General features: G+C 34.5%; 1 protein-coding gene and 1 long non-coding RNA gene across 2 annotated transcripts; one reads left to right on the forward strand and one right to left on the reverse strand.

The window, feature by feature from the left end:
- The first annotated feature begins 7,050 nt into the window (after nucleotides 1-7,050).
- LOC18049514 lies at nucleotides 7,051-7,646 on the forward strand. Its single transcript, XR_002906640.1, has 2 exons — nucleotides 7,051-7,140; nucleotides 7,441-7,646. It is a non-coding gene; the product is annotated as an uncharacterized LOC18049514 (long non-coding RNA).
- A 1,614-nt stretch (nucleotides 7,647-9,260) lies between these two features.
- LOC112099796 (protein FAR1-RELATED SEQUENCE 5-like) lies at nucleotides 9,261-11,766 on the reverse strand. Its single transcript, XM_024187264.1, has 2 exons — nucleotides 10,427-11,766; nucleotides 9,261-10,270 (listed from the first exon to the last, which is right to left on the reverse strand). The coding sequence occupies exons 1-2, from the start codon at nucleotides 11,764-11,766 to the stop codon at nucleotides 9,277-9,279; spliced, it is 2,334 nt and encodes a 777-aa protein (XP_024043032.1). The 3' UTR covers nucleotides 9,261-9,276.

The following is an 11,766-nucleotide window of genomic DNA, read 5'->3' on the forward strand; positions in this document are numbered from 1 at the left end:
TACTCAATTGTGTTATCTGGAAATCAAGCAACTAACTTAACAGATTCTGGTAACGTGGCCTGCCATATCAGCATCTGCAATGTGCACCCCACTACTTAAACAATTTCTAGATAATCTAATTTCGGCAGCAAATCATGCGCAATAATAATAAACGAACAAACAAATAGAGATTCAAAATTTACTTTCTTTGGAAATCGACTTGATTATAAGTAGCTTTCTAGATATTGTCCACAACATGTGTTGAAAGAAATCCCGAGAGAGAGTGACTCATCAATCCAAACACCATTGGCCACAGACAAGCGGTGGCCGCCGGCCTTCTGTTGGACAAAAGGACGACGGCGAGTTTGGAAGAGAAGTTGTTAAGTTGGTGGCTGGATTTGGACTTGAGGAAGGAGAGCGGCTGGTCGAGTGTGGGGGCCCTTGCTTCCGGCCCCGATTAGGTGCAGCAACCGGTCACTATAAGAAAATTGATATCGTACAACAGAAATTTTAATCAGAAATTAGTCATTTTATATTTTTTATGACACAAAATAAATTGTTAAATGTTAATCGAGGAAAGTGCATCATATTAAGTTCAAGCGACCAAAATTATTTTTGTCATATAAGATAATATGCTTTTGTGACTAAATTGTTTATCCCAAATTTAAATTAAACACATGATAAATGGTATTTAAAACAGTTAATTTAGATGTTCAAAAGTACAATCAGCCAGCGACATTACATTTTCATCAATATAGGTGATTTATAACGACTAAAATGTTTGTCTATAGGATCTCGATTCTAAATGATAGAGACTGTTAAGCCAAGATCAGATTTAGTATCCAATCAAGAATCACCATGACCTAGCTGAACTCTCTAACAATGACCTAGAAACTGGCTAATCGAATTCACAAAAAAGAATCACCCAGAAACAGAAAGCTAAGAACAACAAATATAAGTGGTTCAGCTGGAGACAGCCTACATCCACTGAAGAACAGAGCAGCAGTTTTTATTCAATCACCAAGAACAAGTTACAAGTTTTGAGACGAAGTAACAAGCAACACCATACATGATTTCCCAACCCTAAGACTTATTTATACAAGCTTAAGGACCTTGGAGAAGATCCCCTGTTAGCCAGCTGTGTTATGGATTGTTAGCTAACAAACCCAGAATTCTCCCGCCTTTTGTAATCGTTACGAACAGCCTTGAGGACACATGCTGATTTCTTCAAAGCAATAAGCCCCAAAACGACAGTCTCCAACGCCGTATAGAATAAGTAAAGCACGTGACATTCGTGTGCTTTACTTATTAGTTTGTAGATGACGACACAGGCTTGTCATACAGGCTTGTATGTTTATTACCTGATATGTCGTATACCAACATGACCTCAAATTGACATGACAGTTGTTCTTCTGGAAATCAGTTTAAAGTTCATACTTTAACAGAGACGATAAAGTAGGTTTGTTTTAGTAAATGTTTATATGTGAAAAGAAAAAAGTTAAAACTTACTTATAATATTTATAATAGAACGATCTCACTACTCTATGTAAAAGAAAATTCTACCTAATTAATTTGCTAAACAGGACTCTAGTACACGTGTCGTCTTTCTACTTCGCCTTATTACTAAAGGGGAAAAAAACGCTAATAAAATGTTGAAAAAAATAATAAATATAAGTCTGATTTATCGTGTTTGCAATTAATGGAGTAAACTAGGTCTGCTTTATTGTGTTTGCGATTAAGTGAGCGAACCAAACGTGACTCATAGTTATTTTCCTTAACATTTTCTTCTGGTGCAAGAAACAGAATCCATACGTGTTATCTGAAAATTAACTCAATTCAAAATGATTAATGATGTGTTTGGACATTGCAGTGTGGTTGGGATGAACTATCATCAATTCATCATATTTCGATGGTGAGAGTATTCGTAAATTATTAAGGTTCATTTGGTAAATTCAAGATCCAGAATCTTTGCCATTGGAAACTACTTTAGCCTTTATCATGAACTTAGCTCAGTTTGTCTCCAATCCATCTCTCATTCACAATTTCACATCACATGTGACTGTATTTGTCACATTAAATGGAATCAATAACCCTAATGATATGTCATGATCAGAATTGTATGATGAAGATCATTCTTAATCAAACGTGTATGTATGTCTATATATGGGCGGATTAGCAATCCCCTAAAATATTTTTAGTTTTACATCCATAAATATCTATTAAATTTGAGATAAATCAATGAATGAAATTAATTAAAATTAAATATTTTCGCTCTCCCTTTAAATCGTTCTCCTTAATATTTTCTCTCTCCCTTTGCGGTGCACTTTCTTTCTCTCCCTCTCTTTTTCTCTCGCTTTTTTTATCTCTAATTTTTTTTCTCTTTCTCACAAAAAACTTTTTACTCTCTCCAAATTCAAATGGTCAAATCAAGACCACTATGGCAAAAATCATAGCCCTTGTATAAAATCCAAAGATGGCAAGAATTGCAGACATATATTATGGAATAAAAAAAAAAGGATGAATCTTCAAATTATTGTGTATTAGTATATTCATTTCAAGTCATTTACTATTTTGCATAAATTATGCTGTTGAGCTATATTGAACAATGTTGGGTCCATTCGCTGACATATTATTGTCTATGAGTATATTCATTTCAAATGCTTCGGTTTCATCCCATAAACTGACAAAATTCGCCGGAAATGGTGAGTAAAATAACAAAGAAGTGATACTGAAAGGCTGTGGCTGGTTCTACAAAAGAAAGTACAAGCTCCATATAAATGAATCTGCCAAAAGGTTCAAATTGGGCTCTTTGAAAGAAAATGTTACTTTTCTTGTGATCCATACATGCAACCATAACGACGAAACGGGAGGGATCTTTTGTTGAATCCTTAATTAAGCCTTGGCTTGGTTATTGCACTCTCTCATGTATAGCCACTCCATTAATTAATATATGCATGGACATGGCTTCATACTCTTTTGCTTTAGAAAAAATTGTTATTGAATATATTGCATTTGATGACTACCGTTAGGTTCAGTCTAAATAGATTTCCCAAAATTTATTATAGAACTTTTGGAGTTAAATTTTTATGGGATTCTAGATATTCTTTTTCCCTAGGGAAATGGACATTTACACTCTTAAAATTTGAGAAAATAGTCACAAAAAACTCTCAAATTTTTAGAAAGGGATATCAAAATTTCTTTTTAACCATAATACCTTTTGGATAGAGTAATTAGAAAATTGACTTTAAATTTTTTTAATTAATACAAATTTAATATAAATAATATAATTTATCTAGTAGACTAATAATATTAAATTATTTTTAACATTTAAAATAATCTTAGAATTTTAAAGTATTATATTTATTTTAATAATATATTTGTATTTATTTATAAAGACTTTCGATTAAATATATTTTGCAATTAATAAATTTTTTTACATAATATTCAAAATAATTTTAATTTTAATTTATTTGTTTTAATAATATGTTTCTATTTATTATGAAAAATTACTTTAATATAATAAAATAGGTCTAATAGATTGTAAAATATAAAAGTATTTTGTACATATTAAAATTATTTTAATATGTATAATATTATTACATTTATTTTAATGCCATATTTCTATTTATTATAAAATTTTAGGGTCAATTTTTTTAATTTTAGGAAGTTAAAAGATATTATGGTAAAAATAGAGTCTTGATGTCCCTTATTAAAAAGTTGTGGTTTTTGTGACTATTGTTCCAAAACTTAGGAGTATAGGTGCCTTTTTTTTTTCATTTTGCTTATTATAATTATTGATTGGTTGAAAGAAGAGTAGTACCTAAATTAATATATGGGTGGATGATTGTAGGTCCATCTAATAATTAGTAAAATCTTTTTGAAATAATATAACCGGTTTGGAGTTTGAATTCCATTCACATTAAGGGCGGGAGGAATTTAGTTTCATCTATTTAAGGGGCCGAGTATTAAGAGAATTAATTTACACGATTTTCAAAATCATATATGATGAACCGTTTATCATATTTTGTTGTACTAGGTAAACTATAAATTTGGTTTTATTTGGTATAAATTCATTGATTGTGGTGGTAGGATACCCTAGTATGACTCCACTACGTTGAATTTATATTATACGGTGAGTTGTGTGTGTCTTAATATCATTTATTAAATATGTGTTTGAAATTAAGGTTAGACAACTCTAACTTAAAAATTACAGTACTTTAATACAAAATAAGACCTAAGTTGATGATGGTGGGTAAACATATAAACATTAAATGGGTGGCAACTAATCAACCTCAATTAACACGTAAATTATTGAATTCATGACATAAATAGCCTTTCGGATTAGGCTTTTTTTTTTTTAAAGTATATCTTTCAACAATTTTAATCAGAAAATAATCACATAAGTTAAGCTGACTATTGTCCCAATCCTATATCAGGTTCTAATTTATCATTTTATCTAGAACCAATTTAGTTATTGAATGAGCTAAGAAATTACAAATTCTTTTTATATGCTAAATCTTAATATTTATCAATTTATCCATTATTCCGTCAAATCTCAAAAACAGCAAAAAAAAATTTCCATTATTTTTTTTTTAAGGTAAAAATCAACTTCCTCGTTTTTTTTTTTAATTAATAGCGATCGGGCTCCAATATCTATATTTCAATTATTGGAGGTCGTCGTCAGTCGGGACCACATGATAGTGAAAGAAAAAGAATCAACCTTCATGAATTGGATGATTTGCCAACAGATTATTGAGTGCGGACGCAAATCGATACCCTATCAAATGAATTATTTGTTTATTTACATATTTATTTGGGTAAATGTTAGTTTACCCCTGATGATATGGTTATCTTCAACCTATACCCTGACATTTTAGAAATTGCAAAGAAACCCCCAACTTTTGTTAAATTGACTGTTGACTTTAGTCTTTATACTATACAATTAAATAATAACGCAAAAACAAAATCTAATTAATAAACTAAACAAAAACAAAATCTAATTAATAAACTAAACAAAAGGCAAAAGAAAATGTCCATCACTCTCTATTATATATTTATATTCATCATCACATACACGTCCATCATTATCATCAACATCCAAAATTTTGATAATTTCGAATTGAGATTTTTTTAAGGATTAAAATTTGATACAAATAGTAAATCAATTGAAAATTTTGTTTGTTGAAAGAGAGAGAAATAGAAAATACATAAGAGAAAAAATAAAAAATTTATTAATTTAATTATTTTAAATATTTTTATTTTTGAGTTATTAGTACGGATATTTTAATAATCAACATTGTTCAACTAACGTATTTAGTGGAATTTAAAAGAGAAGTTAAAGTATTCAATACATTGGGGTCATATTGAAGATAATAATATTATAAGGGGTAGCTTAAAATACATCACTATTAATCTGTGTTCGCGACGCTCCATGTACGCTTTGCGCCCACGCTGACAGTGTGTTGTGTGCTATATATATATATATATATATATATAATCTCCTTAAATTACATGCATATAATTTATAATCCTCTCACATAAACAGTGAGTGAACCCATATTATTTACTATTCATATTAAAGGGCTGTAACTTAACATTAGCTATATATATATATATATATATATATGGATCCCTCTAAGTTACGTTTATTGTAACATACAATCAATGAAAAGATTGGTTGGTCAATAAACGTTTGCCAAGTGGATACATAAGTGATAAAATTAAACTGGTTTAAGCGGTTGAAACCGGTCACCAAAAACAAGCAACGCGAGATACTCCCTTCTACAGCCGGTCTTGACTGGCGTAACGGCGTCGTTTTCACCTTCAAATTACCCATCCCTTCCAACTTAATCCAATCGCCATCAAAATTCAATCCTCCACCACCGGAGTCGTTACGGCTCACAAGAGAAGAAACGTGACTGATGCTTGGTTAAATTTTCTACTTATTTTCAGAAACTATTTTCTTTCTCCCTTTTTGGTTGGTTGTAACGCTGATGTTCTTTGGTTACTTGAGAGTAACAAATTGATTGGATGAATTTTAGGGCTCGAAAGTTGGGACATCGAGGTATAATGACGGGAGAGGCATTGTAGATATCTCCGGCGAACGATCCTCGTGGAAGTCCCGCAAAGGAGCAGCAAGCCGCTGGCGTTGGCATAATCCTCCAGATCATGATGCTTGTACTCTCTTTCGTCCTCGGCCATGTCCTTCGCCGTCACAAATTCTATTATCTTCCGGAAGCCAGTGCTTCTCTTCTCATAGGTATTATTTTAATTACTTTTATTCCCTTTCTTTTTTTTTTCTTTTTCTCGCTAATTTTACTTTAATTGCTGGCTGAATAATTATCCTTGCATCGTATATTTTTCAGGTTTAATTGTTGGTGTACTGGCTAATATCTCTAATACTGAAACAAATATTAGGTATTCATTTTCTTTTAATGAATTAATGTCACTGGATTTTCCCTTTTTGCTTCTATGATGTGATCCTAAAACTCTAGTTGCTCAGGTGCAACCTGTCTCGTCATGATTTTGTTTTCCTGGCAGAAACCTGTTTTTTCTAACTTTGGAGCCATTGTGACATTTGCTATTTTTGGAACCTTTTTAGCCTCAATGGTCACGGGTATACCAGTTAGTGTCCTCTTTCTATTGTGCTCTTCATTTTGTTTTTGGGCTATTCCAATGATATGGATTTGCATGTGGCTTAAATTCGAGGTTTCATATGCTTTGGTTTTCATTGTCTGTATCTGATTTTTTTTTCTTAATGGTTGGTGTGCGTGTATGGTGTTTGTAGTTAGTTCCCATGTGATGCATTGGTTTTTGGGGAATCTGTTTTGAACGATGCAGCAAGTCTTTGTTGATAGCTATGATGTCCAATTTTCTTGCGAGTGAATTTTCTGTTTTATCCTAATAAACATTTAATGTGTGAGAATTGATCTTTTTGTATGTGTCACAAATGGTAGATGGCGATATCCTTGTACCGGTATGTAAAATTTGCATTTGTCATAACCAGTTAGTTCATTATGTGGGTTAGGATTTGGGATTGAAGTAAGCTGTTCTTGATATGCAGGGCAATGTCCTTAGTGAGAAGTCATGCTTCATCTGGGCAAAATTTCTTTATGGTGATTGTCAGGTTTCTTGAGACCTTTGTTGGCTCAATGTCTGCAGGTAGTTTTTTCAATCTGTCTTGCAGTTTTGCCAAAAATTATACTTTATGTTATAATTTATACCATCTATAGTTTTGGGTGTTCTGCTTTATATTCACTGTGAATTTTGCTTATTTATCCTGTTCTGGCCTTTTTTCATGCTCTGGTTATCGTCGTGTATGACAAACAATTATGGTAGAGTGAGAGCTAGCGCTTATTCCTTCTTAGGAGCCATAGATATAGATCCTATATCAATAATGCAGTATTGCTATATTAATCCCTTTTTTCATTAGATTACTAATAATGCAGTATTGCTTTGCAGGTGTTGGAGTTGGATTTATTTCTGCTTTGATATCCTTTTTTTTTTAGGGGCTTTATTGATTAAATTTGTTGCACTGACTTTTATCTATTAGAATGTTTTGTGAAACCTTAATTCCCTGAACCTTTTCAAGTATGCCAGATTGGATATTGACAAGTGAGTACTGCATATTATTATTTATTCTAAGGCCAAAAATCCATCGTGCATAAGAAGATCCTGATTAAAACATTTTGCTGTGATTCTCTTTTCACTCTCCAGAACTTAGAGTGCTGTCTCTTTGTTCTTTTTCCATATTTCTCGTAAGTAGATAGTGAGGGAATTTGAGGAATGGACTAAGAAATCATGGAGGATAGATAGTGACTTACAAACTGTTGAAATGAAGATGCAGAAAATTTCCAGATCTGTCAAAGAGATGGAACTTGCACAGCAGGCTGTGTACTCCAAGAAAAAGAAGGTCTCTTGGAGCTGGTAGAAAAGGGAAAAATTGTAGCAAGAACTGAGAAGAGCGGACAAAATGAGAGTATCGACGGCTGCAGCCGCCGAGATGAAAATCCAGCTGTTGGAGCACATAGAAAGTGTGACCGGGAATTGTTCTTGCTTATTTTTCAGGACATGTAGAATACTTGTGTAGAGAAAAAATGGTCTGATTCGTCCATTTATTTATCGTACTTAAATGGCTACTTCAGTTATCAATGCTATTTTGATTTTTTAATTATGCCAATGTGAAGTATTCCTTGTAGTAGTTGCGCAATTTTTGGTTGTATCAAACCTTGATTCAATTAGCAATGTGTGTAGATGTACTGGCTGGTAAGTGTTGGAAAGCTAGAATTAATGTTTGCAGAAGAATTAAATAATAATGGCATTTGAAATTTGCATTATACACTTGTACAAAAATTTATGCTTAGGAAATTAACTGACTGTTTCCATATAAAAATCCGATCTCCAACCAGCAACCTCTATAGTAACAAAAAAAATTTTGCAACATTGTCATCGTTTTGAAGAGGTTACAAGGTAGTAGTGCCAATAAATCCCCAGGAATACATGCTCAACCACCTAATAACAGTGTTGATATCAAGAAAAGTTCAAAAAAAAAATTTCAACAAAATCCAAGGCATCCAGCCATCTTACTCCGAGCATGAAGGCCTGCAAAACCTGAAATTTGAATAAGAAAGCAGAATTTCAACATCAGCTGTAATGGTTGATGCAGCCACAAAAGCAAAAGAACAACTTATAGTAATTAATCAAACTTTTAAAGTAAAAGATTTTGCGTATTTCGGATAAACCATTCAAAATGTGAGTTTATTTTGATATTTATAGAAATGTGCTTCTTAAGATAAAGAGTACATTTTCAGATCTGTATAAATTCCAGCCTCAATAGTAAATGGCAAACTTTGGATGACTCACATAAGTAATCATGAGTTAAAACAATGTGGAAATTTGCAAAACTTAATTTGAGACTCACATATCCAGCAAAATCAGTCATAAACCCATTTTAATCTATAGTTTCCAGAAGTAGACCACACAAACTTTTACCTGTCATTTCCCAAACTTTGTCACCAGTATATCATGAATATAAATGTTTCCTTACTACCAAACAGAAGACATTACCATTGAAGAAGTTAAAATTTAACTCGTAACTTAATGAAAATCCCTAAATCATAACCTACACCTTCCATTTTCATATAACACAATGCAAACACAATCCCTCAATATGTTCACACAACAAACTACTCCCATGTATCAGCAACATAAATAAACTGAAAACAATAAACTCATAGCTCAGGCAAAATGTTACCTTCTTAACTGAAAAAGTGGTTAGCGAGCAATTTTTGTACAGTCTTAGCATGCTGTACCATTACCAAAGAGATTTATCTCGGTCGGTGTAGTGATGCCAACGGATTGACTATTGTTAAGCCATGACCCTGAAGCTTGCGTTGGGGTAGGTTCTGAGCTTCCATCGATATATCTGTTGGTCCGAGTGGAGGTATTATGGGGTGATTCTTCTATGCCATTGTCCGACATGTGGTCGCTACAATCATTCCTGCCATATATGTTTGTTGGGATGGGTAATGGATTCCTCGTGCAAGTTCTAATCGTATGACCAGGCTTGTTACATCGGCTGCATTTTCTTTGTTTTTTTTGGGCCTTTTTCGGCTGTTTCGGTGCCCCTTTTGTTAATACAAGCATAGGGTCTCGAATGACATCAGGATTTCTCTCAAAATGTTGTTCAGTTGTTGTCAAGGACATAGATTGTAACCGCAATGTCAGACTGTAGATTCCTTTCATCGCTTCTTTGTATGCTTCGAGGCTGTTGCCAGCAAGATACTGCAACCTCTTGCATGCTGCATTGACTGATCCTATACGCACCAGTTTGCTCATGTACACCTTCTCTGCTTGGTCATCATTTTGCGAAGGGTTGTTTATCTTTGCAGTTTTAAGCCACCGCATCAGTTGCATACATTCTGGAATTGATTGAACATCCTCAGCCTTTAAAACTGTATATGAATGTGAACAAGGTATGCCCAGCCTCTCTAGAAGTTGGCATTGACATGCAGCAAGCTTGGTTTGGTGATGGAATACAACCTTCCACTCTTTGTTTGCCTTTCGGAACTCCCCGATGCTGTAAGTCCGGGTGCTTATGTCATCTACATATCCTTTTATAAAAAGCAATCCCTCCTTATTCAGCTCCGCACGGACTTTCTCAAACATGGACTTCGTGTAAATTTCCCCAGCTTGCTGCTCATATTGTCTTAGGTGGGTGCACAATACCGGTGACCCATATGAGCTGTCAAAATCATATTTTCCCTCCATCTCTCGCTGTTTGCTCATTAACCTGTCAATTTGATCCACAAATTCTATTAATCGAAGTTTCCTATTCACATAATAGTTCAAGAAAGCATTAAATCCCTCGCATCTCTGTGTGCTTCGCATCCCCCCCAAGAACTGCCCTTTGAAATAAGGTTCTGCCCATAAATTTCTGTCAACATACATTTTCTTCACCCATTCATTACTTTCAACTTGATGTTTACGCACCATCGCATCCCATTTATCTTGAAAATCTTGATAGTCCTTTGTGTAGAGCATGCAATCCTTGAAGTCAGCCGTAAATTCTGTTCTCCCGACATTTGATTGTGCATTCCTCTCAAGGTGCCAACAGCACAGCCTGTGGATCGATTGTGGAAGTGTTGTTGAAATTGCTTTGCGCATTGCCTTGTCGCCGTCAGTCAAGACTGCCTTTGGATGTTTGCCCTCCATAGCATCTAAAAATGTCACCAGCAACCACGTATAGGCCTGTTCAGTTTCTGCCGTCAGCAAAGCAAACCCAAAGATTGTTGTTTTATAGTGGTGGTTAATGCCTACAATAACAACTAAGGGTTTGAGGTAAGCATTTGTCCGGTAAGTTGCGTCGAATGCAATAACATCTCCAAATATTGCATAATCTGCCCTACAACCACCATCACACCAAAAAATATCACCCAATCTATGTTCGTCGTCAATTGTGTACTCGAAATAGAAAGAAGGGTCAGAACTTTTCTTCCCATTCAGATATGCTATGCACGACTCAGAATCAGAATCCTGTAGTTGTTTTCGCTTCTGACGTGCAACCACATTTTCTACATCCCTTCTCATGTAGCCGACCTCGGTATATCCACCAGAACATTGGACCATGTACTCATGAATCTGAGAAGGCCTTATGCCCACACGCTGCATTACAGAAGCAGTTGCCAAATCCACCTTAGAAACCTTCCTGTGTGCTCGAATGTAATGAACATGATGCGGCGGGGTCAAGTTATGATTGTGATTTGCAGTAAAGATTGTTGAGATCCAGGCACCTTTTTTCTCATCAAACAGAATCCGTAGTCCTGTCCTGCATCCAGTTCTAGTTAGGGGCCTTGCTGCCCTTTTCCTGTTGGTGTTCTCCAAATACTTACAAGGCCTGAACCCTTCCCTGCTGCAAACCCATCTCCGACCCTTCACTTTGCCATTCCCATCAATGCGCTTTGCATCTTTCCTTACTCCAAAACCCTTCAACTTGGCATACATGAAATACAAACTCTCTGCCTCATCTTCATTGACAAATTCACTTCCTACAGCAAAACGATTCTCCAACATTTCATATGTAGCTTCCTGTTGTATGATGCCCGACTGTGGATTAGTACTTGTTTCATTCGGTAAAGGGTTTTGATGTACCAGATGGGGTTCTGTATGTGTGTGTTCCCCCACATTTTCACCATCTGCATGTACATCACATGAAATGCCTTCGTTTGGGACGAAATGTGCCCAATTCCTAGCAGCTCCTGTGATGAGAACACTGTAAACTTCAGTCAT

Source organism: Citrus clementina, unplaced genomic scaffold (genome assembly GCF_000493195.1).
Source record: "Citrus clementina cultivar Clemenules unplaced genomic scaffold, Citrus_clementina_v1.0 scaffold_3, whole genome shotgun sequence".
NCBI classification, from domain to species: Eukaryota; Viridiplantae; Streptophyta; class Magnoliopsida; order Sapindales; family Rutaceae; genus Citrus; species Citrus x clementina.

Excerpts from the sequence above, each read along its gene's own strand:
- LOC112099796 (XM_024187264.1), bottom strand. The coding sequence starts at position 11,766 with ATGACTGAAGTTTACAGTGTTCTCATCACAGGAGCTGCTAGGAATTGG. Across the intron at positions 10,271-10,426 it reads AATGAATGGGTGAAGAAAAT|GTTAATGAGCAAACAGCGAG; the intron begins GTATGTTGACAG and ends TCAAATTGACAG.